Source organism: Coregonus lavaretus (genome assembly GCF_964263955.1).
Source record: "Coregonus lavaretus genome assembly, chromosome: 15".
Taxonomy (NCBI): Eukaryota; Metazoa; Chordata; class Actinopteri; order Salmoniformes; family Salmonidae; genus Coregonus; species Coregonus lavaretus.
The window spans coordinates 20,717,689-20,744,893 of NC_140002.1; the positions used below are offsets into that span (position 1 = coordinate 20,717,689).

A 27,205-nucleotide genomic window follows, 5' to 3' on the forward strand; every position below is an offset into this window, starting at 1 on the left:
CTTAAAATAAGGGCTGTGTTTCGTGTAGGTTTACCCTGGCGTGACGTTTTGATAACCATGTAAATATCTCTTGGACAAGGTGACTTTCATCAATATATTCAGCTCTATTTACTCTCAGATTCGAAAATGCTAATTAACATCAAAGTAGACATCATGCAAGACTACAAATCTCTGCAAACTCCTGAACGTCATCTCAAGCTGACACCTCTGCTAACAGGTATTGTGTTAATTTAAAACTTGCACAAGACAGTTCACAGAATTTCCATTTAAATAATTTAGCCAATTTATTCATTACTACATTTAGCTAACATTAGATAGTTAACCCAGAGATTATTACTTTTGCCTCGATTTGGCAGTCTCCTCCAGATCATCATGGCATTTAGTATTTCATTTTTGGGGGTAAATACAGGCAAATATATTGATAAAAGTCACCTGTCATAGAGAGAAAAACGATTGGAACCATTTCCATGTTTGACCGCTAGGTTTTGTGGGTATTATGACTGTTTTGTGGGTATTATACTGTGGTACTCTATAAGCCATTCATTTCTTTCGTCCACTCTCTCATTGGCCTCCAAAAACTCATTGCTTGGTGGGCGAAACAACGAAAAAACGCCACCTGCTGGAGGGAGACAGATTTTCCGCCGAGTTGGGCCTCTCTCTTCCTCTTCCTCTCTGAGTTTATTCAGCAATCATCTGTATGATTGGCTAAGTAATCATGATTTTAAAAACCCGGCTGGTGTAAAACCCAAGTTAGAGCAATTTAATTTGTCTGATTATTTAAGGATTTATTTTTGCAATAATGTAAACAGTAATGTATTTTTTTCCCGCAGAATATGCGTTGATTGGGGTTTGCGAATAAATTATGTACTATGTTGACGCGCGGCATCATGGGATATCAAAGTCCTCCGGCGGCGCGGTGCCGCCATGTCTCCAAGAGAGAAGCGGTTCATAGCGCTTAGCTCTCTCGTGTTCTGTGCTATCGTAATATTCTGTCTAGTTCTCTATTATATTCCAACCTTTTTTTATATAGTTTTCATTCTTGGAGTTTGTTGCGTTGCCTGTTATTATCACAGCGGAGAATCACTCAACGCTAGGTTAGGCCCTCATCCACGCCATGGTCTGACTATTCCACCCGTGCTGCGACGCTGGTTGCCAGAGATTGCGAACGGATTACCCACAGCAGGAAGAGTCAGAAGTCGTACGGTCAAGGGTGATGTTAGGGAATCGGTAGTATTTACCGGCCAAAGACGTTTCGAGAGCGCAATTTATCGGAAAGACGCGGGACACAGTGACTCATTTATGTTCAGTCCTCGGGATATACTCATGGGAAGTTACATTGGGAAGGCAGAAAGTCCTCCCTCAGTTGTGGGGAGGCCGCGAGCCGGTGCAAGTTCGGGTGTTAAACCAAACGCACGAGAGCAACTGCGCGAAATATTGGCGCGACCCAACCACGCTGTTTATACTCCAAACAAAAGACTGTCATTCGGAGGGTGAGTACTGAAATAATGTTTAACTAGCTAACATTAGCATTAAAGTTCTTAGGCAAGCTAACAGTGACTAGGTAGTTAGCCTAGCATCATCAGCTAACGTAGCTAACTGGTTTGCAACTGTCAGTAGCCAATGTGTGCTAACGGTAACGTTCGTTAGTTAATTCTGGAAAAAAAAAATGCGCTTACGGATCATGTTGCACACATGATAGTGCAGTTGTCAAACACGATTTTAAACGATTCCAATGTTGCTAAAGTTCGTATCGTAGCTAGTCATCAGTAAATAGGAAAACAGTTGCTTGTTTTGAAATTTATTGAGAAGACGTGCTGCTTCGCCGCAACACGTACTAACATTCCCTCCAAGATTTGAAAATGTGGGAGTTGCTATCGGCTCCATTCTCTACAAGGAAGTGTTCCTTCCCCCTCCGATAGTGCTCGAGACTATATTCGTTCTTTGGATGCTTGTATGGCATGAGACAAGCGATAACAATGTTTTGAACATGCATTATAGGAAGTTTTACATTAAGACACTTCCACTTAATGATAACTGCAGTTACAATAGCTTTTACTATCATTTTCAAAACATTGATAGTTATTAAAATAGCTATGTAAACAAATGGTTGGTCAGAGCTCAGGCTCTTGACAGATAAAATGTCCCCTATTTTGTTTAAATTCCTGTTTTGTGGCATATAAAATCAGCTTATGAATTATATATGCCAGACAGTTTCTTGTATAGAATGCAATGACTTAATCCTGTGGTAACTATTGTGTACAGGGAGCCCCTTGGCATGATGGGCAGGTTCACCATCACTCCCCAGCGCCACTACCCCCTCCAGCAGATTGGCACCACCTCTGTGGGCATCCTGCCCCCGGCCCAGTGGGACGGCTTCAGAAAGAAGAACATTCTCACCCCTCGCAACTCCCCGGCAGTCCACAGTCCAGTCACAGTGAAGATTGCTAGGCCAGATCACAACACCACTCTATCCCCTTTGTAAGTCATATTGGCCCTGTCTTGCCTCACCTTAAGTTTTCTATCAACATTTTCAGAGATCTGTTGGTGATAATGCAAGCAACTTGTACTTCTGTGATCATTCTGTGGCACATTATTTGAGTGTCCACATTATTTGAGTGTCCATGTGAAGTTTGAAAACATCCTTAGTTGTTGGGTGGACCTTTTGACATTTGTTCTGTAATTGATGTTGTGTCTGCAGCTTTGATAATTTCAACTCCCCGGTAGTCCTGGGCTCTCCAGGCCTGGGGGCCCCTGCAGACCCCTGCTCCAGGGAGACTGTTCTGAGCGTGCTCAAAGATAGCCGCAAGAGAGAGGTGGACGATGAAGATGACAGGAGCTTCACTGCAGGGAAAAAGTGCAAAAGGAGGTATGTGACTACCACATGATTAAATATTATTGTATACAACGTACTGCTCTTCTCACGCTTCAGTGTCTCTCTTGGTATTGTGTGGCTCTTGAAGACGGTTTACGACATACACCTGCTCTTTGTTCACTTAGGCGCCATGACAGCAGTGGGAGTGCTCACTCGGCATTTGAGCCACTGCTGCCCAATGGAGCTCCTACACAGCTGGTGCCCAAGTGAGTATGAGCAATGCCAGTACAAAAAGTTTCTCTCCATAATTCAAGTCCTGATATTACACTTGAATGCGACTTTGCTTTCATTCAGTGTGTTATATAGATATGTTTAGTTATATCTAAATCATTAGTTATTCAAATACTGTATCCCCTCCTCCAATCTCTCCTGAAATCCTGTCTCCTCTTTAGGCCCGGTACTCTGAAGCGAGGACTGAACGCTATGGTGGAGGAGTCGATGATGAAGAAGTCACGCACCTCCTCCATCAGCTCTGTGAGCTGTGGCCTGACCCCCAGCGGCACCCTGGGCTCGGTCCGCAACTCCATCCGCAGCTCCCTCAGCTCCTCACAAGGCTTTGCTCAGGTACCTTTTTATAATTTGGATGGACAGTACTCCTCTGATTGGGTATTCCTCTTGTTGGGATCAACAGCCAGGAGTTCAGTTGACAGAGCTGACCTACACTGAGCGGTATTGTCGGAAAACCGGGGGAGAGCAGGTAGCCTAGTGGTTAAGAGTGTTGGTCCAGTAACCAAAAGGTTGCTGGTTTCGAATCCCAGAGCCAGCAAGGTGGAAAAATGCCATTCTGCCCTTGAGCAAGGCAGTTAACCCCCAACAACTGCTCCCCGGGTGCCGATGACGTGGACTTCAATTAAGGCAGCACCCGCACCTCTCTGATTCAGAGGGGTTGCGTTTAATGCGGAAGACACATTTCAGTTCAATGCATTCAGTTGAGCAACTGACTAGGTATCCTTTTAACCTAACCCTCATTTTCACGTTTGTTTTCAAGCGGAAAAAGGCCTCCACCCGCAGCCTCTCCCCTCTCTCCAGCCCTGGGTCGTCCCGCTCCCAGACCCCAGAGAGAGCCTCTAAAAAGCCCAGGTATTCACCCGGTCTTCCTTCTAGACATTTCTAGGTTCACACTATGTCCTGTGATGAAATGAGAGCTGCCATTGTTGCTAGCAGTTTGACCTTGTTTTTTCTGTCTGTCAGGGAAGAGGATGCTCGCTCACCCAGCTCTGCGTCCTCAGCGAGGTCTGACAAGATGTTGACGGACCCAGCACCCACCACTGGTTAGAGCATGTGTATTCCAGATCAGGCTCAGGGCTTTAGCCTTGTCCCAAAAGAGACTTACATTTTTATTTTAAATAATTGAAAATAACTGGAGCCACCACATTAATGGTCAATGCACTATATTTTCTGTTACAGAAAAACTGACTCCAGCCCCTGAGGTCCATGTGGCGTCAGACTCTGCCGGTAGAGGGAAACGGAAACGCAAGATTCCGCTGGTGTCCAGCCGTAGAGGAGACCAAATCTCTCTGGTGAGAAATTCTGCGTAATAGAACATGTACTCAAATGGGACACGTAGCTAATCATCAGACAGATGGGGAGTCTTAACATTGATGTTGTCTTTGCAGCCTCCACCTCCTGAGCTGGGCTACACCATCACTGTGAAAGACCTGGATCAGGAGAAGAAAGACGCTCTCAGCCAGATCAATACTGTCCTCGAAGAGTGTGGTGAGTATTCCCAAATCACGACTTTTATAAACCAGTTTGTCAACCAAAAAAAGTATGGAATATTGATTTGGGGTCATTTTTTAGTTCCAGAGAAGTCTGCACCAGCTCCAGTAGTGACCACATCTTCTCAGCCTCCCGTGTCAAGCGACCCCACACCCACCCTGGCCACCCTGCTGGCCAGCCCTCTTCCCATATCGACACCTGCCAGTGTGGCGGCTCCTATCCCTGTGATCAACCTGGACCCTGTCTCCTCAAGCACAGTCAGCACAGCCCCCACCTCCGCAGCCGCCCCCTCCACAGCCGCCCCCGTCACCACCACTGCCAACCCCCTCCTGGAGTCTCTTAAAATGATGAGGAACAACACCCTCGCCAGTGCTGCTGCTGCCACCACTGCAGGTCTGTTATCACATATCAATCATTTAATGTTGGGAGACACTTTTCTTTGGTGGTTGTCTTTGAGTGAAGATCGTTTGATGTTACTCATAAGCCTGTTTTTCTCTTGTTTTTTCCTCCAGCTCAGTCTGTCTCCTTGGTGAAAGCATTTACGACCCCTGCACCACTGGTGCCTGCAGAGCAGAAGTCTGAGACCAGCTTAACTGCTCCTCAGCCCACACCAGCCTCGAACTCCCAGCCTGCCAGCCCCATGCACTCTACCTTCACCCAGGTGCTGAGCCAAGTCACCAAGGCCCCCAGCAGTGTCCCCACACTGGGTGGAGCTAGCCTGTTTGGCCTGGCCAACACACTGACAGCCCCTTCCTCCTCACTGGCCCCCACCTCAACTGCCACCACAGAAACCACCAGCAGTAATAATCCCCTCCTGGCCTCTGTGTTCAAACCCATCTTCGGGGCTTCGACCCCAGCCTCCTCAGCCCCAGAGAGCACACCTGCTGTCCCAACCTTTAAGCCCATATTTGGAAGTGCCACAGCCACCAGTGCTTTTGGACAGCCAGCCGCCACCTCCGCCCCATCCACAGCCAGCGCGTCTGCTTCATTGTTCAGCGGGCTCACCAACAGCAGTACAATGGCCCCTGCCGCCTCCCTGTTCACTGGGCTTTCCTGCAGCACCGCTCCTGCCCCAGTCCCCTCCACAGCCCCAGCTGCCTCGCCACCTGTCAAGTCTCTGTTTGGAAACTGGAGTGCGCCGCCTGCAATGACCTCTGCCACGACCACTGCCCCTGCCACAGGAAGTACCTTCCAGTTCGGCGCCACCTCCACCACAGCTCCTGCACCCACCCTCAGCTCCATTGCAGCCGCCAACACCACTAGCAACAACGGCTTTTCGTTTGGTGCTATGACCACCACCTCTGCTGCCACTCAACTTGCCCCCCCAGCCACCGTCCTTGGGGGATTTACCTTTGGCCAGGCTGCAGCCACCCAAAACTCTACCACTGCATCCTTCAGTGGCTTTGGCATGGCCACTGCAGCCACTACTACTGCTGCAGCACCTGCAAGCCAGTCCACGTTCACGTTTGGGAAGTCGTCGTTCGACGCCCCGGCAGCATCGGCGTTCCCCAGCGCCACTCAGGCCCCGGCTGCTACTGCAGCAGCTAATCCTTTCACATTTGGGTCAGCTGGAGCTGGGGCCAACCCTGCCCCCTTCGCTTTTGGCGCAGCTGCCACTACGGCGGCTTCTACGTTTGGGACCCCCACTAAGCTGGCATTTGGAGCCAGCTCCACAGGTTTTGCATTTGGCAACACCACAGCTTCCCCAGCAGCCCCTGCCTTTGGCTCTGGCACCCAGACTGCCGGCACACTCCCAGCCTCCACCCCAAACTTCTCGTTTGGCGGTGTGTCTGCACAGCAGGCCCCCACTACCCCTGCCCAGCCAGCCACCGGAGGATTCAACTTTGGCGCAGCCATTTCAGGCACTCAGTTTGGAACCCCCAATCTCACAACGCAGACGCCAGGCTTCAACTTTGGGGCTGCAGCTAGTGACAAGCCAGCCTTCGGTCAGTAGATTTAGTATAATATAATACAAAAACTCATTTACTGAATTTTATGATTTAAAAAAAATCGCAGATGTTGTTCAATGTTGCGTTTTGGTGGCAGTGAGATTTTACAGTATTGGCCAATTTTAATAATGTATTTTATTCTACATTTACATTTTAGTCATTTAGCAGACGCTCTTATCCAGAGCGACTTACAGTTAGTGAGCTCTAATTGTTCATTTATTGTACAGGGACGTCTACCCCTACTTTTGGCCAGAGCACAGCTGCAGGTCCTATCCCCTTTGGAAGCCCAGGAACTCCAGTTCAAGGATTCAGTGCTTTGGCACCCTCAGCATTCGGTAAGAAAATAACTAGAGCTTGATTCTGATTCTCCAGCCTTCTGTCTGAAGTGTGCAGCAAAAAGCATAGTCTGTGTTTCTTCCTGACTGAGAAGCTGCAATGGTTATAGTCAACAGCCAGGTGCGTCTTTGTATTGATGTGTTTTTTGTTGACCAGGCTCTCCATCAGCTCCCTCATTCTCCATTGGCGCTGGCTCCAAAACGTCAGGGGCACGCCAGAGGCTACAGGCCCGAAGGCAGCACCCCAGGAAGAAGTAGCCTAGCCAGGGCAGGTAGCATATGGAATGGCTTGGAAGCCCTTACCCATTCAGCACTGCTATGGACGACGCCCATGACATCCTCCAGAGGAGCTGAACTGCTGCTATGGCTAACACTGCTTTCCATTGTAACCCCAGTCAGACCAACATCCCTCCCCTACCCTCCTGTTCCCCTGGCCGGCCTGGGCTGGCCCGCTTTGTGGTACAAGGCTAGCAGAGGAGCACACACCCCTCCTAGGATGCCTACTGCTCTGACAGTGTAGCCACTCTCCCAGGGAGGGAAGAAAAGGGGGATAGGAGGCAGAACGATAAAATGTATTATACTTGAAAGACAAGACTTGTTGAAATCCATTTGACTTTAAGTGTAGCATATCCAATTCCAACAACTTTTTTCCCCCGCTTTTTGGATTTCCCCTACTACACCTGTTTATCACCAGTTTTTGATTTGCTAACAGAGCAGGTTTTGTTCAGATCCGACGTGGTACATTCGAATCGAGACATGCTTCTCACTCACTCTGTTTTTGTATACAATTCTAAGCAGGGCTGTGTGTTAACGGCTATACAAGGGCTGAACAGGTTTTTTGGATGTATGCCCACGGTCAAAATTCACGTACATTATGATCTGTGTGGACGTATCCAGCTGTACATGGCAACCATAATGTATAGGAGATGTTGACAGTTCTGAGATAATGAATTGCGTTTATTTTGCATGTAAAGCGTTTCAATTTGGATTCCTAAAGGCTGTTTCACTCAGTTAATGAAGAATGGTATGTGGCATCTCTGCACTTAAAAGGGCAAACTAGTTAGGCCTACCTGTGTTTTGAATGAGTGCTTAGTGTAGTGGTCTCAGAGATGCCCTTGTATTATTGTACATTGTCACGGGCACTGGGAAGCATTCCTACAATGGAATTTGTTCTGCTCGTTTGATCCTGAATGACAGAATAAGGTGAACAAGAAAATCCTTTGATATAGATAATTTATGTTTAACCGATCTGGGGATGGCATTATGATCATGTGGAGTCCCAGGGTAGTAGTCATTCGTGGGTCAATATTGTGTTGGTGTAAATGGGCTACCCTGGACTTGCGCTAAAAACCAAAGGCCTGACCTACAAAATATTCTCTCTTCTACCACCTCTAAGTCCTTTTCCCCACTCTCTAATCCTGCTATCGCCATAGTGAAGATGGGAGGTGGGGACATGCAAGACCGATCGGTGCACTGTTTGAGAATGTTAACAAATCCTTCCTCCTTTCCTTGAAGTAACTTCTGAGGATTGTATTCCATTGGATGGGTAAAAGTTAGTTACTGCAGCTTCCACTTATCCTAACCTAGTGATTACTTCAAGGGAGAGGATGTAAGGATGCATTTTGAATGTGGTCAATCAGAGCAGTTGTATGCTATGGGAGGAATGGGTATGGTGATCCTGGCGAGCCATAGGAGATGCAAGGTTTTCCCCCAGCCCAGCACTGAAACACCAGATCTAACTAGTCACAGTCTTGATTAAAGACCCTGTTTGATCAGTTAAATATGGCGTTGTAAGTGTTCCCCACCAATATGGCACAGAACAATTTATCTGTCTTGAAAGCCAGCCCCCACCTTCACACATATAGCCCCATAAGATCTATTATTAGGTTCTGACTGGCCATGACAGAAACTAGAAACATCTGGGCACTGTACCACAATAGCCTGCATCTGTATACTACCAAGACAAAGCTGAGTGCATTTATAAGACGAACTGAGCTTGGTGCTCACATGCTCCCCTCTTATGCATTGAAGATGGACATACTTGCGCCTTCAGCAGTCAAACCGCTTTCCCCTCCCTTGTATGATTCCCTTCAAGTCTTTTCTGGTGTTTTTTGCTTGTTACTGTTTTTGCCTCGGTGAGTCTGGCTTGGAGGAAATAATGTGGTGAATGGCGGCATATTGGTAGTGCCGGACATGGGTTTTACCTGCAAGTCCAATGGGTGAGGTAAGGTGTTTTGTTGACTTTTTAACAATTTAATGATGAATGTGTTGGGTGTGACTATACAACTAGATCCACAAATGTGCACAACAGGAGAGGTGTTCTTGTCATTTAATGCTGGATCGAAACTCAGGACTAAAGGAACTGGAGGGGTATTGTCTTCTTTCAAGTGAAACCTAACCTCTTTGTTGTGCGCTAAACATCTTTAATAACCATGTAGGTTACAAAAATTACCTCGGGTGTTGAATCAGTTGTTAATTGGTCCGCCCCTCTTGAGACAGAACTAGGATTTTGAATACTAATTTTTAATCAGAACCTCTCCTGTTCGAGACAGTTAGTGTTTGTAAGAGAAGTGTGTGAATGTGTGTGTGTGGGGCATGATTTGGCTAAATAGTGGCAATGAATGCTAAACATGAAGAAAGAAAAACGCACAAACTTTATTTTTGTATTAAAGCAGGTTGCCTTTTAGAATTCCTTCAAGCTTGGCTCACTGAAGCAATTGGTCTATAGTTATTGAATGACTTTTCATTTGTTAATCATTCCTCAACTGTATTGCAATGGTGGAATAAAAGCGTCTAAAAGTTTCCCTTTGGAAGAGCTCCACTTTTTTTTATACAAGAGCGTACTGGGTCTGCTACTGTATGAGTACTGTATGTGAATGCTGTCTGATTGTGTACAAGCCTGACAAACGTGAATTGTGTCGATTTAGAGAGAGACTGGCTTTGTGTGTGGCTGAGAGTGTAGGTGTGTATAGATAAATACTGACTTTAATGCGTTTGTTTTGCTGGGACACTCAAGTCCCCTGTTTGTTCTTTTAAATTATCTGTTTCAATATGTAGCATTATTCCAGTATGTCATTATGTATGATACCCATGTTTTTGTGTTATACTTAATCCCTTTAAAACAATTGATAGCACCCCACCTCAATTATTTGGATGTGAAGTGAGATAAATGAAAACTCTGCCCTGTGGTCATTTTGACTGACAGCTTTTGATGCATGCTTCGCTCATTTACCAGGCTTGTTTTTACATCTTGCGATATAAAATGTTATTGTGTCTTGAAATATGCTTATGACACATGGTTGGAAAATGTGGTGATGGCGTTAACTCAAACCACCTTGAATGGCCTGGCCACCTTTGTTGAAGTGTTTGTTCCCATAGACAGGGCTTAATCATTGTCTTTTATGTTGTTAGTAGAGATTTCCGGTATGCACAATTTGAAAAGCACAGAACATTGAATAGTAGTATAATATTTAGTACTCTGATTTGTCATTTTTTTTTCTGTTGATAATTTGTTATAGACATTTTTTGTGCTTTACCCATTTAGTACAACGTTGATGTCCTGCAGTAGATCGGCAAATTCGCATACACCTAAGTCATTTGTAAATTGTACATCGTCATTCAGCCTTGTACAGAGCTGTGTAAATAAGTAGAGGTGTTTAACATTTTGACTTATTGTGGCCATACTTACCCGTATGGATTTAACCAGGGGCTCAGGCTATTCCATGTGTTTGATTTTTTTTTTTTTTTTATTGTCGAAGAGTCACCAAATGACTTTTGATCAAATGTGACAGTGTTTTCGAGAGCTGGATGTCTTAAAGGTCCAATGCAGCAGTTTTTATCTCATTATTAAATAATGTGAGGGTAACAATTAAGTACCTTATTGTGATTGTTTTTTATTTATTTATTTTTATTTCACCTTTATTTAACCAGGTAAGCCAGTTGAGAACAAGTTCTCATTTACAACTGCGACCTAGCCAAGATAAAGTCCTCTGTGGTCCTCTGTAGCTCAGCTGGTAGAGCACGGTGCTTGTAACGCTAAGGTAGTGGGTTCGATCCCTGGGACCACCCATACACACAAAAAAATGTATGCACGCATGACTGTAAGTCGCTTTGGATAAAAGCGTCTGCTAAATGGCTTATTATTATTATTATTATTATTATAAAGCAAAGCAGTGCGATAAAAACAACACAGAGTTACATATGGGGTAAAAAAAACAAAGTCAAAAATACAACAGAAAATATATATACAGTGTGTGCAAATGTAGCAAGTTATGGAGGTAAGGCAATAAAAATAGTCAAAAAGAAACAAATAGCTTCTTAGCAAAGAGCAGATTCTCAAGCAAGAATTTTGCTAGAACTTTCTGGGAGTAGGGAGGGGAAAACTAGCTGTTATTGGCAGAGAGGTTTGAAACACTTTCTTATTGGCCTATTAACAAATTTACCACCTGGTGACGTCACCAGGCAGGCCAAAACACCATCCCACCCAAACAGACTGAAATTTCAGGTGGTCGTTTTAAGATTCAATGTTTAACCCATAAGAGTGACTCTACAGACAATTTGTGAGAAGATGTCTCATGGTCTGACACACTGCTCTAGCTCTTTCACCACAGATGCGGAAGTGCGACATAGGCGGATGCAGTGGTTTGAGACGCATCCAATGCAAAAAAAAACAACTATCTAGCTTAAATTGAAGGGATTTTTATGGGGCTTTTTTTATTATGCTAAGATTGACGTGGGGGCGTGGACATCGACCTTTAGGGGTTTAATAGTCACATGTACAGGTGTGATTGCAGGGTACAGTGAAAATCTTAGGCTTCAAAGCTCCAACATGCAGGACTAAGTGAAATAAAATAATGAAAATGGTAATTTAAAAAAACAATAGAAATAGCACTATGTACATAACTCTGGCAGTGATTAATAAATAAATGGCCTTTGGGGTGGAGGCAGAGTAAAGACTGTTGGGGGGGTGTCCATAGGGGGATTAGCAGGGGAAGGGGGAAGCAGGTAGCTATTCAGCTACCTACTCCCCCTATGGATATTCACCCTCTCTTACAGCTCTTACAACAGGGCATTATCATCATTTTCACAGTATTATTCCAATCTCAGTGTGGAAATATAAAACGCAGGAAAGTCACGTTTTGACTGGGTCTTAAAGTTATGAGTGTTTGAGAGTGATGCGGCTATATAAATCAAATTGTATTTGTCACATGCGCCGAATACAACAAGTGTAGACCTTACAGTGAAATGGTTACTTACAAGCCCTTAACCAACAACTGTTTTTAAGTGTTAAGTAAAAACATTAATAATTAAAGAGCAGCAGTAAAATATCATTAGCGAGGCTATATACAGGGGGTACCGGTACAGAGTCAATGTGCGGGTGCACAGGTTAGTCGAGGTAATTGAGGTAATATGTACATGTAAAAGTGACTATGCATAAATAATAAACAGAGAATAGCAGCAGTGTAAAAGAGGGGGTGGGGGGGAACAATGCAAATTGTCCGGGTAGGCATATGATTAGCTGTTTAGGAGTCTTATGGCTTGGGGGTAGAAGATGTTAAGAAGCCTTTTGGACCTAGACTTGGTATAGAGGTCCTGGATGGCAGGAAGCTTGGCCCCAGTGATGTACTGGGCTGTAAGCACTACCCTCTGTAGTGCCTTGCGGTCAGAGTCCGAGCAGTTGCCATACCAGGCAGTGATGCAACCAGTCAGGATTCTCTCGATGGTGCAGCTGTAGAAAGTTTTGAGGATCTGAGGACCCATGCCAAATATTTTCAGTCTCCTGAGGGGGAATAGGCTTCGTCTTGCCCTCTTCACCACTGTCTTGGTGTGTTTGGACCATGATAGTTTGTTGGTGATGTGGACACCAAGGAACTTGAAGCTCTCAACCTGCTCCACTACAGCCCTGTCAATGAGAATGGGGCCGTGCTCGGTCCTCTTCTTTTTCCTGTAGTCCACAATCATCTCCTTTGTCTTGATCACGTTGAGGGAGAGGTTGTTATCCTGGCACCACACGGCCAGGTCTCTGACCACCTCCATATAGGCTGTCTCATCGTTGTCAGTGATCAGGGCTACCACTGTTGTGTCGTCGGCAAACTTAATGATGGTGTTGGAGTCATGCCTGGCCATGCAGTCATGGATGAACAGGGAGTACAGGAGGGGACTGAGCATGCACCCCTGAGGGGACCCTGTGTTGAGGATCAGCGTGGCAGGTGGTGTGTTACCTACCCTTACCACCTGGGGCGGCCCGTAAGGAAGTCCAGGATCCAGTTGCAGAGGGAGGTGTTTAGTCCCAGGGTCCTTAGCTTAGTGATGAGCTTTGTGGGCACTATGGTATTGAACGCTGAGCTATAATCAATGAATAGCATTCTCACGTACAGTGAGGGGGAAAAAGTATTTGATCCTCTGCTGATTTTGTACGTTTGCCCACTGACAAAGAAATGATCAGTCTATAATTTTTATGGTAGGTTTATTTGAACAGTGAGAGACAGAAAGACGCATGTCAAAAATGTTATAAATTGATTTGCATTTTAATGAGGGAAATAAGTATTTTACCCCCTCTCAATCAGAAAGATTTCTTTCTCCCAGGTGTCTTTTATACAGGTAACGAGCTGAGATTAGGAGCACACTCTTAAAGGGAGTGCTCCTAATCTCCGTTTGTTACCTGTATAAAAGACACCTGTCCACAGAAGCAATCAATCAATCAGATTCCAAACTCTCCACCATGGCCAAGACCAAAGAGCTCTCCAAGGATGTCAGGGATAAGATTGTAGACCTACACAAGGCTGGAATGGGCTACAAGACCATCGCCAAGCAGCTTGGTGAGAAGGTGACAACAGTTGGTGCGATTATTCGCAAATGGAAGAAACACAAAAGTCAATCTCCCTCGGCCTGGGGCTCCATGCAAGATCTCACCTTGTGGAGTTGCAATGATCATGAGAACGGTGAGGAATCAGCCCAGAACTACACGGGAGGATATTGTCAATGATCTCAAGGCAGCTGGGACCATAGTCACCAAGAAAACAATTGGTAACACACTACGCCGTGAAGGACTGAAATCCTGCAGCGCCCGCAAGGTCCCCCTGCTCAAGAAAGCACATATACAGGGCCGTCTGAAGTTTGCCAATGAACATCTGAATGATTCAGAGGAGAATTGGGTGAAAGTGTTGTAGTCAGATGAGACCAAAATCGAGCTCTTTGGCATCAGCTCAACTCGCCGTGTTTGGAGGAGGAGGAGGAATGCTGCCTATGACCCCAAGAACACCATCCCCACCGTCAAACATGGAGGTGGAAACATTATGCTTTGGGGGTGTTTTTCTGCTATGGGGACAGGACAACTTCACCGCATCAATGGGACGATGGACGGGGCCATGTACCGTCAAATCTTGGGTGAGAACCTCCTTCCCTCAGCCAGGGCATTGAAAATGGGTCATGGATGGGTATTCCAGCATGACAATGACTCAAAACACACGGCCAAGGCAACAAAGGAGTGGCTCAAGAAGAAGCACATTAAGGTCCTGGAGTGGCCTAGCCAGTCTCCAGACCTTAATCCCATAGAAAATCTGTGGAGGGAGCTGAAGGTTCGAGTTGCCAAACGTCAGCCTCGAAACCTTAATGACTTGGAGAAGATCTGCAAAGAGGAGTGGAACAAAATCCCTCCTGAGATGTGTGCAAACCTGGTGGCCAACTACAAGAAACGTCTGACCTCTGTGATTGCCAACAAGGGTTTTGCCACCAAGTACTAAGTAATGTTTTGCAGAGGGGTCAAATACTTATTTCCCATGTGTTTTTGTGGATTGTTTTGTTGTTATTCTGTTTCTCACTGTTCAAATAAACCTACCATTAAAATTATAGACTGATCATGTCTTTGTCAGTGGGCAAACGTACAAAATCACCTGGCGATCAAATACATTTTTCCCTCACTGTAGGTGTTCATTTTGTCCAGGTGGGAAAGGGCAGTGTGGAGTGCAATAGAGATTGCATCATCAGTGGATCTGTTGGGGCGGTATGCAATTTGGAGTGGGTCTAGGGTTTCTGGGATAATGGTGTTGATGTGAGCCATGACCAGCCTTTCAGAGCACTTCATGGCTACAGACGTGAGTGCTACGGGTCTGTAGTCATTTAGGCAGATTACCTTAGTGTTCTTGGGCACAGGGACTATGGTGTTCTGCTTGAAACATGTTGGTATTACAGACTCAGTCAGGGACAGGTTGAAAATGTCAGTGAAGACACTTTCCAGTTGGTCAGCGCATACTCGGAGTACATGTCCTGGTAATCCGTCTGGCCCTGCGGCCTTGTGAATGTTGACCTGTTTAAAGATCTTACTCACATCAGCTACGGAGAGCGTGAACACACAGTAGTCCGGAACAGCTGATGCACTCATGCATGCTTCAGTGTTGCTTGCCTCGGAGCAAGCATAGAAGTGATTTAGCTTGTCTGGTAGGCTTGTGTCACTGGGCAGCTCGCGGATGTGCTTTCCTTTGTAGTCTAATAGTTTGCAAGCCCTACCACATCCGACGAGCGTCGGAGCCCGTGTAGTACGATTCAATCTTAGTCCTGTATTGATGCTTTGCCTGTTTGATGGTTCGTCGGAGGGCATAGCAGGATTTCTTATAAGCGTCCGGGTTAGAGTCCCGCTCCTTGAAAGCGGCAGCTCTACCCTGTCGTCACTGTGGGGACGACATCATTGATGCACTTATTGATGAAGCCAGCGACTAATGTGGTGTACTCCTCAATTCCAGTCTGTGCTAGCAAAACAGTCCTGTAGCTTAGCATCTGCGTCATCTGACCACTTATTTATTAACCGAGTCACTGGTGCTTCCTGCTTTAGTTTTTGCTTATAAGCAGGAATCAGGAGGATATAATTACGGTCAGATTTGCCAAATGGAGGGCGAGGGAGAGCTTTGTACGGGTCTCTGTGTGTGGAGTAAAGGTGGTCTAGAGTTTTTGTAGCTCTGGTTGCACATTTAACATGCTGGTAGAAATTAGGAAAAACGGATTTAAGTTTCCCTGCATTAAAGTTTCCGGCCACTAGGAGCGCTGCCTCTGGATGAGCGTTTTCCTGTTTGCTTTTGGCCTTTGCACTCAATGAGCTGTATATTTTAGTGCCAGCATCAGTTATAATCTACTGTATGGAGGAGGGATGTTAGTGTGTTTGTGTGACAGGAACCACATTTCCATCCAGTTTTTATGCGAGTAAAGTCATTCCATAGGCCTATATAAAAAAAATAACATGACTGCTGTGATGTAAACACAAATTTTCGGTACAATTACATAAATGCCGACAGATTGTTCTTTTGACATGGTGGGATCTTTTTGTGTCAGTAAAATTGATTATGCGAGAAATGGTGGTGGAAACACCTTTATGTACAAATATTGATATAATAACCATCGTATGGAAGTAAACTTGGACTCGCGATGATTAGGTGTGTGGTCCTAACATTTATTTTTTTGTGCACAATGTCATCACGCACTGATTTTTATCCGCAACAAGTCCATTTGGTGGAAGCACCACTGGTGGGGAAAATTGGCATATTTTCTTTAAACAGATTTGAGAATATTCACAATCTGTCGCCAATTGTATAGAAACCTAGCTAATGTATGTTAGCAGATGTTTACGTTTCCATTGGAGGATTGGAGAGGAGAGTGAATGTTCAGACCTGGGCAATGTATTAGTAACATTATCCCCGCTGCTCATGTCTTGAAATGTACTGGTTTTAAATAAAATGTGATAAAGAGAGATCTTTGTGACTGATCTGTCTGAACTGGAGGGCTGCATTCTCGCGGGATGCCCACAGAGATCATTACGGCGCGGTAGGCATATTTCACGCTGCGATTGGGAGCGGGTGGTCAGACACTTTGTAATTAAAATATTGATGTTGTCCCGAAAATATTGACAGCCGTCAATATTTTCGAAACTTGAGTGTGCATAACTATTCACCCCCCCCAAAGTCAATACTTTGTAGAGCCACCTTTTGCAGCAATTACAGCTGCAAGTCTCTTGGGGTATGTCTCTATGAGCTTGGCACATCTAGCCACTGGGTTATTGCCCATTCTTCAAGGCAAAACTGCTCCAGCTCCTTCAAGTTGGATGGGTTCCGCTAGTGTACAGCAATCTTTAAGTCATACCACTGATTCTCAATTGGATTGAGGTCTGGGCTTTGACTAGGCCATTCCAAGACATTTAAATGTTTCCCCTTAAACCACTCAAGTGTTGCTTTAGCAGTATACTTAGGGTCATTGTCCTTCTGGAAGGTGAACCTCCGTCCCAGTCTCAAATCTCTGGAAGACTGAAACAGGTTTCCCTCAAGAATTTCCCTGTATTTAGCGCCATCCATCATTCCTTCAATTCTGACCAGTTTCCCAGTCCCTGCCGATGAAAAACATTCCCACAGCATGATGCTGCTACCACCATGCTTCACTGTGGGGATGGTGTTCTCGGGGATGGTGTTCTCGGGGTGATGAGAGGTGTTGGGTTTGCGCCAGTCATAGCGTTTTCCTTGATGGCCAAAAAGCTCAATTTTAGTCTCATCTGACCAGAGTACCTTCTTCCATATGTTTGGGGAGTCTCCCACATGCCTTTTGGCGAACACCAAACGTGTTTGCTTATTTTTTTCTTTAAGCAATGGCTTTTTTCTGGCCACTCTTCCATAAAGCCCAGCTCTGTGGAGTGTACGCCTTAAAGTGGTCCTATGGACAGATACTCCAATCTCCGCTGTGGAGCTTTGCAGCTCCTTTAGGGTTATCTTTGGTCTCTTTGTTGCCTCTGATTAATGCCCTCCTTGCCTGGTCTGTGAGTTTTGGTGGGCAGCCCTCTCTTGGCAGGTTTGTTGTGGTGCCATATTATTTCCATTTTTTAATAATGGATTTAATGGTGCTCCGTGGGATGTTCAAAGTTTCAGATATTTTTTTATAACCCAACCCTGATCTGTGCTTCTCAACAACTTTGTCCCTGACCTGTTTGGAGAGCTCCTTGGTCTTCATGGTGCCGCTTGCTTGGTGGTGCCCCTTGCTTAGTGGTGTTGCAGACTCTGGGGCCTTTCAGAACAGGTGTATATATACTGAGATCATGTGACACTTAGATTGCACACAGGTGGACTTTATTTAACTAATGATGTGAATTCTGAAGGTAATTGGTTGCACCAGATCTTATTTGTGGGCTTCATAGCAAAGGGGGTGAATACATATGCACGTACCACTTTGATCTTCATGCGGGGCAGCATGCAGTATGGAGCAGTGCTTAATCATCAGAGCCTTCCAGGCCCCGCCACACTTCAGCCCCTTACCGACAACCAGGTCATACACCAGAACCTGTGTAATGGACAGGACCAAACAAGAGGTAAGTGACCAGCCATAGTGTTGGGGCAGTGTTCTTCAATCTTGGTCCACGGGGATCTGATCCACAGGGTGTGCAGCTTTTGTTCTATCCATGTTCTAACACGGCAGATTATTTTTTTTGTAATGCAACAAAATAGGAAAAATGCCAAGGGGGATGAATACTTTTGCAAGGCACTGTATCCTCAGTGGTGTTGGGCTCCAGAGCCTCCTCATCCCCATCTTTATTTTTCTTCCTCCTCTTCCTCTTTTTCTTTGCTCCTTCTGATTGATCTGTCTTTTCCTCAGTGGGGTTGGCTTCCTTAGCCACGTCCATATCCTCAGTGGTGCTACTAGGCTCCTGAACCTCCTCATCCCTATCTTCTGTGATATCAGCCTCTTCAGCCTCATGCTTGTCCTCACTGGCAGAAGGACTACTTGGACTCATCTCAGCAACCGGATTGCTACAATAGTGAAGACGAGCATTAACAATGTTGCATTTTTGTTGGTGGTTAAAACTTCACACAGCAAACAGTATAATCTAGACGTTTTCTCTATAAATATCCTCTATTTCAATTAATGAGAGTTTCATTGAATGTGATGTAATTCAAATGTATGACTGCTACTCACAGTGTTTGAGAGGCCTGCTGTTCTAGACTCTGTGCCGTGTGTCGTTCCAGCAGGGCCACAAATAAGCTGTGGGTGAGGGTTTTGGTGGTGCTGGCTTGGAGACACTGTGTGAGGGCAGCCAGACCACGCTCTGGCCACTGCTGGAGCAGAGGAACCAGCCTGCATAAACAAAGGGTGGAAACAGAGCTGGTGTCTCAGATCAAAAGGTTTCCACCAGTTTCCACAAGACAATGCTTTACTGCTCTTAAAATCCCAGAAACACAGATAGGTAAAATACTTAGTCAGTTCCATCATAATCTCTATTCAATTTGGGAATTGATCATTATATTAATTTCTGTTCCCTACCTGAAGCCTGGGTTCTGCTGCAGGCAGGCGGCCACCACTTGCTCGTTCTCCTCGGTGTGGATGGAGCCGGTGGAGTCGCTGCAGACGAAGGAAGCGCCTGGCGTGGTTGATACAGTGCAGCTGGAACGCTGACAGGGCCTTCAGACGGTGACTGTCCTGCTCCTTCTGGGAGGCCGGTGTCTCATCCCGCAGGCACACCATCCCTGAGAGAGAAACACACAAATATACTATTTTGGCTCAATAATGACATTGAGAGTACAAAGAAGTTACATGTTTTAGAGGTCATACAGATACTTTGACTTGTGAGTACTTCTGGGTCATTGAGGTGCATCTTTCTGGAGACATAAACAAGCCCTAAACATCTGTATTTTGTTTTAACAACATCAGCGGGGTATACTACAAAGCAGGATCAATGAGTTAGCCAGCTAACTTGCCTTAATATTCTGAAATAACAATTTTTTTTAGAAGGATAAGCTTGAAATGGGCATGGTCTAACTGATACAACAACTAAAAACATATGCCTAAGTTATGCTTTATTAATAAACCAGAAAATGTATGGTTATTTCTGGTTGTTTATCAAAGTTAGCTGGCTAACTAATTGAACCTGCTTTGTAGTATACCCCTCAGACAGACAGGTCATGTTGTTACCTGATCCGCTGCACAACGGGTCAAGTAGGATGTACGCCACACTTATACAGCGGCCCATCCGGGTCCACCTTTAGGAAGTCCTGATTGGCCAGCTGCTGACATGTGACTCCGGTGCGGAGCAGGCCAGTGGACATTGAGGAGAGATGCTTGGCGTCCAGGTCGAAGGCAAACAGTCTCCTTCAACACAGGCCAGAGAGGAGGTTTTGGTCAAATGTGTGAGGTGAGGCAAGTAACCCTTACAATGTGCTTTGAAATCTGATCAAAAGAGCTATCATTTTGTAACCTTAACTTTTTTCAGGATTAACATCACAATATTTTTTTATGTCCTAGTCCTACCAAACATAATAGCTTCCCAGACCCAGAATAAGTATATTGCTGGACTATTGAACATTTAGTCCAGGAGTATGCTTAATCTGGGTCTGGGAAATTGACCCTCCATATTTCAATCAAGCTTTACCCTTTGTTATTCATGATGGCAGCGAGGTGGCTGGTGTTGTTCCCCGGCGCTGAACAGGTGCCAGGACGTGGCTGCCTATAAGAGGGTTCAGGAAGTACGCAGGGAGACAGCTGGCCTGTTGGGATATAAGGGAGACAATAGTAGACAGGCAAGTCCATGGGCCCTGTTAGAATACCTTAGAAATGCATCTTAGCTTCTTTCTTTTATCAGAATAGATCTAACAAGGTAACCTCATCCAATCATGTACAGATCAGTGATGACCTCAAGGAAGGAAGGAAAGAAGGATGGAAGGACGCATTTAGAATCCTCACCTTGTCTTGTAGAATGATGTGGCCAGCCTTGTACAGATTGTGGTCATGGAAGTCTGTCTTTGCAGAGAAAACCAGTAGGTCTAAAAGTTGCAGGTCACCCACAAAGGATTTCCTCTTCAGATTCAGGTAATTGAGCCTGGACATCAGAAACACACATTCTGTTTTCAATTTGCCTCATGTCAAGCTCAATCACTAGAATGAATCCATGCTCAGTCAATATAATTAACAGGGAAGGAAGAAACATCCAAGGCTTGTCACTGACTGACTTGTAGGCCTGTCCTAGGTAGGCGAAAGCCCTCTCTCTTTAAGTAATCGATGGCGTCCTCCACCGTGGTCTTTAATGTGTTCACACTCACATACCTCAGGAGCTGATTGCCTGAGGAAGGAAAAGTATTGTTATTTAGCTAAACAAAGGCAAGTAACATTTAACATATTTCCAGTGAAGTATGCCAGACAGTGGGAATAATGCAAAAAGATGACCAGCTGTACAGACTTCAGAAGCAGCCAAATGTAGAGTTTGAGTCAACTTAGCTAAGCCACTAACATTAGTGCATGTACATTTTGTATCTAAGACTACTATGCCACTCTACCTCTTGCAGCTCAAATGTCTTATTTTCAAAAATGTCTAACAGGAGTAATAAGGATCAATCAATCCAACCTTCAGGCTGCTGGAGACTGGAGGAGAGTAGGTCCTGGTTGCAGCTGACCTTCTGCTTGATCTTCATGCGGGGCAGCATGCAGTATGGAGCAGTGCTTAATCATCAGAGCCTTCCAGGCCCCGCCACACTTCAGCCCCTTACCGACAACCAAGTCATACACCAGAACCTGTGTAATGGACAGGACCAAACAAGAGGTAAGTGACCAGCCATAGTGTTGGGGCAGTGTTCTTCAATCTTGGTCCACGGGGATCTGATCCACAGGGTGTGCAGCTTTTGTTCTATCCATGTTCTAACACGCCTGATTCAATTACAGAAGCTAATCAGGTGTGTTTGTCTGGGCCAAAACAAATGCCTGCATATTATGACCTGTGGGTTCCAAGGACCAGGCTTGAAGAACTATATGTTGGAGGGACTGAATGGACTTAGTCTGTGCTTGTTCAAAAAGGCATGATGGGGGAGAGAACTGTCCAATGTGTTTCACATTACCTTGGCAAGATTAATTTTTATTTTAGTTTGTTTGAGGAGCTTAGTGGACTCAATGATCTCTTGGAGGATAGATGAAAACTTCTGTGTCTCACACCAGGGCAAATATATGCTTGATATTCTGGTGAGGTGAGAGCATTATAGTTAACAATATTAACACACACAGTACTGCTGGAAAGTTTATCTTTGGAGAAAATATATTCTGCTTCTAGGCATGAACAGCAAGGTGTTGCCTGTGTTATTTTATGTTTACTGGTTAGCTACGTGGTAAATGTTTACAGAGCAAGGCGTTAGCTACTGTACTCAGTACACTGGAGCAAATTACCTGAAATGTACTGTCGTAAACCAAAGTCTATACAGCAGCCTGCTTCCTCTTTCTCGAGAATCTAGCAGCTTTCATGTACAAAACTAGTTTAGAATACTTTTTTTTACAGAGAATGTGTTATCATTATGTACAACAACATTAATATATCTCCACGACACCCACGTTTCTGCAAGTGGGCAATATACTTTACGGCCTGATGAAAAATGTAGGTATCGATTTACGTTAGAAATCAAAGTCCCTAAGACCGTGCGATAGAGTTTCATACTGGACTGTCTTTGACCGTGCTCTGCTACTGACTTCAGAAACGAAATGAAGACGAATTTGTATGCATTTGTAAAGCAAGTTAGAGTAGTCGCTTTTGGATATCATACAGTTAATAACTACAACATTATTTATATTTAAATACAACGATATTGCTAGCTGAGCAAAGCTGCAGGCACAGCAAGTAGCTAACGTTACCCATGCTAGCCTCTCACAGTTTCCTAGCTACAATTCTAGCCAGTGCTAACGTGGCACAAACTGGGTGAAGATGGAGTTTGCTGCTCTTATTGCCTTGACCGTATTAATAGGAATGCTGATAATTTTGGTCGCCATCGCAGTGGGAAAGCAGAAAGGAGAAATAAGTGAACAACTAGAGCAGAAAGAAGAGGATTCAGTTGGTAAGTTGCTCTCCTTGCATGTCTTGTTGCGATGGATTGCAATTGTACTAACGTTAGCAAGCGTCAAACAGGTGCAAGTTACACAATGTAATATAAGCCAGTGGCCCTTGATGATAGTTACAATAGATCTATTCATTTAAAAGTATTGGCACCAGGTCAAAATTATCTACAGCCATAAACTTGTTGCTGGAAGAAAAGTTATGGAAGAAAGTTTGAATTAAATGGTGACCAAAACCATATAATTAGAATACTAGAAGGGACATTAATTTTCATATGATGGGATGAAGGTCAGCCCATAGAGATCCTATTAAATTAATTAGTATTCTAATTCATACTTCTGTGGGTCAGGGAGTTGGTCAACCATGGTTCGCAAGTTCTGTGATAGTGTAAAATAATGCTTTTGAAGACTGTATCTGCACTGTTTGTTAGCTAACTAGGCTGCTAGTTTTAGAGGAATGATATCATACATTTTTCAAATTAACTGCCAATATGCCAACATTCCTTTCAAACAATGCAGTCAATCCTCCACCATAGACTGGCTGAAATCAGTTGATGATAGGACTTAGACATGTTGTAAATGCAACAAGGACCAATATTGTATCATATCACTCACAGCTTTCCAAGGAAACAAAAATGTAGACATTTATGGTCTGTTTACATATATTTTAGAGGCTATTTGTACAGAACATTTGTATAAAATCCTTATAAACTGTATTTATAATTATTTGAAAATATTTTAGGTTTACAATTCTATTACACAATTTCTGATAACAAATGTATTTTATTTTCCTGCATAAGTAAAATCAGGAGTATGCCTCTACTGCCATTAATTCCAATTAGACTGGATTTCTCTTAGACCAATATGGCTGCCATTTTCACCCCATTTCAGAAATTTGAAGGTTTATGACATGTCTAGTAATTTAATAGGATCTCTGACCAAAACATTGTTTTGTTACAGAATTGTAAATGTTTTGAGGCAACATCTTACCGTTTCCAGAGGTGAAAGCAACCAGAATTTTGAACATTTTGATAATGGAAGTTACTAGAAAGTGTCTGCTTGAACGTCTTGTGTAACGTGATGCCAATTCATCCCCTGCAGTAGAGGAAAGTGCAGTGAAGGCTTCCACTGCCAAGAAACAGAAACAACAGCGTCCTCGCAAGGAGAAAGCCCAACAGCAAACCTTCAGCCACCCTCTCCTGGCATCCTCCTTGAAGGTGGGCCATGCTTCACATACTGTGAACCCCATATTACGCCATATCAAAGATGATCTATTATATTGACAAGATAGTCAAGTGACCGCTCTAACAATGGAAATGCATGTCCTCAAAGATGGAAGGGAGGCGAGATCAGTGGGACCATTCTAGCTAATGAGGGCAGATACGCATGTGAACAACAGTTTTTTCACCCAAAGTTGCCGGAATGCCACATGTATCCACTTATATCAGTGCATTTGTAACAGCCTAAACATTACAAAACGGATATTCGGTCAAATAAGCCTCACGTAATTCAACACTCATAGTCCTCCATACAAAAAATCCCCACTTGGTCTGCTTATCTCATGCGGAGTAAATCCTCTCGCTTCACCTTTTCCTCTCTGGACATATTTAGGCATACTCTGCCATTTACTAGAGTGAATGATGTCATAGCTAAGGGTAGCTAAGAAGTCTTATCTACATTATAAAAACCAGCCCATAAGCCAGTTGTGTAATGCATGATAAGCTGCACCAACAAGGCACATGATGTAATGACAGTGGTGTGTGACGAGGTTACAGAATCATCTGATGCTTGATCATCGCTTGTGTAAAAACTGGTCAGAGTTTAGTTTGCTGGTTTGAGTTGGGGCTATCGTGGCGGTGTCTATTAAAGCACAGAGATGGAGGTTGCAGTTTAAAGGGCTGATGCCCGTTCATTCACAATGGTTGGAGATGGTCAAAGGATGGTTAACTGAAAAAACAAGCAAAGGAAATAATAACAGTAAATGTTCTCCAATCAGGTGATAATATAAATCAAGAAATGAGAACAAACTTATCATAAATGCATCCAAAAACACAAAGGAAAGGTCTTGCAGAAAACACTTTTGCGAACTGTAAAGTTTGGTCTGCCACATTGATTAGTGACAGGTGTGAGCGTTTAACCTGGTGGATTGGCTGAAGTTCCGCCTCTGCTGGAGGGGGATTGGACAGGTGAATGGTGGTTGTGGTTGGATGAGAAGACTGGCAGTCAGTGTAGGGGCAATTCGACAACAGCTTGGCTCACTCGTCTCTGTCTTTCTCCCCAGAGTCACAGTGGCAATGTGACGTCCCTGGACTTCAGCAGCAACGGGAAGTACCTAGCCACTTGTGCTGACGACCGCACTGTCAGGATATGGAGCACCAAGGACTTCCTGGACAGAGACCATAAATGTCTGAGGGCCAACGTAGAGCTGGACCACGCCACACTGGTCCGCTTCAGCCCGGACTCAAAGTACACACACACACACTCCTGTCCAGAACAAAGGGTATAGATACAGTGCATTTGGAAAGTATTCAGACCCCTTGACTTTTTCCACATTTTGTTACGTTACAGCCTTATTCTAAAAGGGATTAAATTGTTTTTTCCCCCTCATCAATCTACACACAATACCCCATAATGACAAAGCAAAAACTGGTTTTTTGAAATGTTTGCAAATTTATTACAAATAAAAAACGGATACCTTATTTACATAAGTATTCAGACTCTTTGCTATGAGACTCGAAATTGAGCTCAGGTGCAACGTAACAAAATGTGGAAAAAGTCAAGGGGTCTCAATACTTTCCGCTTGTCTTTCTATACTTATTTTCACTCTGTCTTGGTATGCAGGGCGTTCATTACTTGGCTGGCTAACGGAGATACTATTCGCATCTTCAAGATGACCAAGAAGGATGATGGTAGCTTCACTTTCAAAGCTGCCCCTGAAGACTTCCCTCAGAAACACAAGACCAATGTCATCAACATCGGCATCGCAGAGACGGGTATGACCGCTGAATGTATTCAGACTGAATGACTAAAAGGCAGGAAGATGTGAATGCGTGATATGCTAATTTTTATGATTAATGACTGTTAGAAGTTATGAAAGAGACCCTTGTTCCAGTTGTCTAAAATCTCATCTGTCTCCCTTTTGTTTTCTGTGTTCCAGGCAAGTTCATCATGAGTGCCTCCACCGACACCAACATCCTCATCTGGGACCTGAAAGGAGAGGTACTGGCCTCTATCATCACCAACCAGATGACCAACTCCTACGCTGCCATCTCACCATGTGGCAGGTCAGTACCCTAAATGTGTCTGTGTGGGTTTTATAGCTAATATAATAGTACTCTCAGGTAGATCATTTCTGGATGGTTCTCTGTCCTCAGGTTTGTGGCCTCCTGTGGCTTCACTCCTGACGTGAAGGTGTGGGAGGTGTGCTTCGGGAAGGGTGGCGAGTTCAAAGAGGTGGCCCGCGCCTTCGACCTAAAGGGCCATTCAGCTGGAGTCCACTCCTTTGCGTTCTCTAATGACTCAAGCAGGTAAGGCATGCATTGTGTGGTATCCTATCAAAACATTGATGGTTGATTTCCATGGATGACATTATGATAACATTCATAAGGTAGATTTCCCAATTGAGGTATGTGAAACAGTCTTTCGTTTCCCCCCAGAATGGCCACCGTCTCCAAGGACGGCACGTGGCGGCTGTGGGACACGGACGTGGAGTACAAGAAGCAACAGGACCCCTACCTACTGAAGTCAGTGCCTTGCCAGTCGTCGGAGGGCAGCCGTGTGGCCCTGTCGCCGGACGCTCGCGTGGTGGCCATCTCCAACAGCTGCAGCGTGGCCATGTACAGCACCTCCACAGGTCAACTGGAGGAGGAGTTCCACGGAGTCCACAGCGAGGAGATCACTGACCTGAGGTTTGACATCAACAGCCGCTACCTGGTGTGCAGCGGGGACCGGGCAGTACGTGTGTTCCACAATGCGCCGGGCTACCGTGCGGCAATCCAGGACATGCAGGCCATGCTGAAGAAGGCCCAGAACGAGGGCATGAAACAAAGGCTGCAACAGCAGATACAGGAGGCACAGAGCGCGCTGGACACTGTGCTCACAGCACCCAAGGATTAAAGAACTAAAGACCCCCCCCCCCAGGCTGGCTGTGTAGACCCCTCTTACTATCTCTCTCTCTCCCCTTCTCTCACACACTGCCTCCACAGAATGGCATGCAATTCAACTCCTGTCAGGGATGTGGCATTTGCATGCTGATTTTAATAAATAAATCATGATATGTTTCTATAGAAATATAGCTTTGTTTTGTGAATGCTCTGCCTGCCTCAAAGTCAGGAATACTATGTTCTCTCTCTTCTTGGACCAGTAATCCTACTACTATAGAAGAGCTTGCTTTGAGAGCTTGCTTTGGCTGTGGGGGTCGTTGTACCTTAAACTTTTGTATAATAGGACCAGAATTCAGCTGGGGTGTTCCTCTGTAGAAACATAAGACATACTAAACTAACAAT

At 44.8% G+C, this 27,205-nt stretch overlaps 2 protein-coding genes and 1 pseudogene across 3 annotated transcripts; 2 read left to right on the plus strand and 1 right to left on the minus strand.

The window, feature by feature from the left end:
- Window positions 1–915: 915 nt before the first annotated feature.
- On the plus strand, window positions 916–10,747 carry LOC311142364 (nuclear envelope pore membrane protein POM 121-like). The gene is made up of 13 exons (XM_084178006.1): window positions 916–1,490; window positions 2,263–2,478; window positions 2,699–2,866; window positions 2,998–3,078; window positions 3,265–3,436; window positions 3,861–3,952; window positions 4,064–4,143; window positions 4,280–4,392; window positions 4,489–4,588; window positions 4,673–4,984; window positions 5,104–6,537; window positions 6,768–6,875; window positions 7,033–10,747. The coding sequence occupies exons 1-13, from the start codon at window positions 925–927 to the stop codon at window positions 7,131–7,133; spliced, it is 3,543 nt and encodes a 1,180-aa protein (XP_084034132.1). The 5' UTR covers window positions 916–924; the 3' UTR covers window positions 7,134–10,747.
- Window positions 10,490–21,857, minus strand: LOC311143069 (28S rRNA (cytosine-C(5))-methyltransferase-like; annotated as a pseudogene). Its single transcript has 12 exons — window positions 21,816–21,857; window positions 21,345–21,401; window positions 21,235–21,295; window positions 20,835–20,952; window positions 20,577–20,712; window positions 20,266–20,380; window positions 19,809–19,985; window positions 19,161–19,363; window positions 18,816–18,974; window positions 18,385–18,649; window positions 18,068–18,182; window positions 10,490–10,509 (listed from the first exon to the last, which is right to left on the minus strand). The product of its transcript is annotated as a 28S rRNA (cytosine-C(5))-methyltransferase-like (transcript).
- A 432-nt stretch (window positions 21,858–22,289) lies between these two features.
- LOC311142006 (transducin beta-like protein 2) lies at window positions 22,290–26,987 on the plus strand. Its single transcript, XM_084177553.1, has 7 exons — window positions 22,290–22,702; window positions 23,802–23,917; window positions 24,982–25,166; window positions 25,542–25,693; window positions 25,858–25,984; window positions 26,075–26,227; window positions 26,357–26,987. Exons 1-7 carry the CDS (start codon window positions 22,573–22,575, stop codon window positions 26,814–26,816), a joined length of 1,323 nt encoding a protein of 440 aa, XP_084033679.1. The 5' UTR covers window positions 22,290–22,572; the 3' UTR covers window positions 26,817–26,987.
- Window positions 26,988–27,205: the final 218 nt, after the last annotated feature.

Bases quoted from the DNA above. Each gene is read 5' to 3' on its own strand.
- LOC311142364 (XM_084178006.1), top strand. From the start codon at position 925: ATGTCTCCAAGAGAGAAGCGGTTCATAGCGCTTAGCTCTCTCGTGTTC. The intron at 3,953-4,063 runs GTATTCACCCGG...TCTGTCTGTCAG, and splicing joins AGAGCCTCTAAAAAGCCCAG to GGAAGAGGATGCTCGCTCAC. The intron at 4,393-4,488 runs GTGAGAAATTCT...TTGTCTTTGCAG, and splicing joins GAGGAGACCAAATCTCTCTG to CCTCCACCTCCTGAGCTGGG.
- LOC311142006 (XM_084177553.1), top strand. From the start codon at position 22,573: ATGGAGTTTGCTGCTCTTATTGCCTTGACCGTATTAATAGGAATGCTG. The intron at 23,918-24,981 runs GTGGGCCATGCT...CTTTCTCCCCAG, and splicing joins TCCTGGCATCCTCCTTGAAG to AGTCACAGTGGCAATGTGAC. The intron at 25,694-25,857 runs GTATGACCGCTG...TCTGTGTTCCAG, and splicing joins CATCGGCATCGCAGAGACGG to GCAAGTTCATCATGAGTGCC.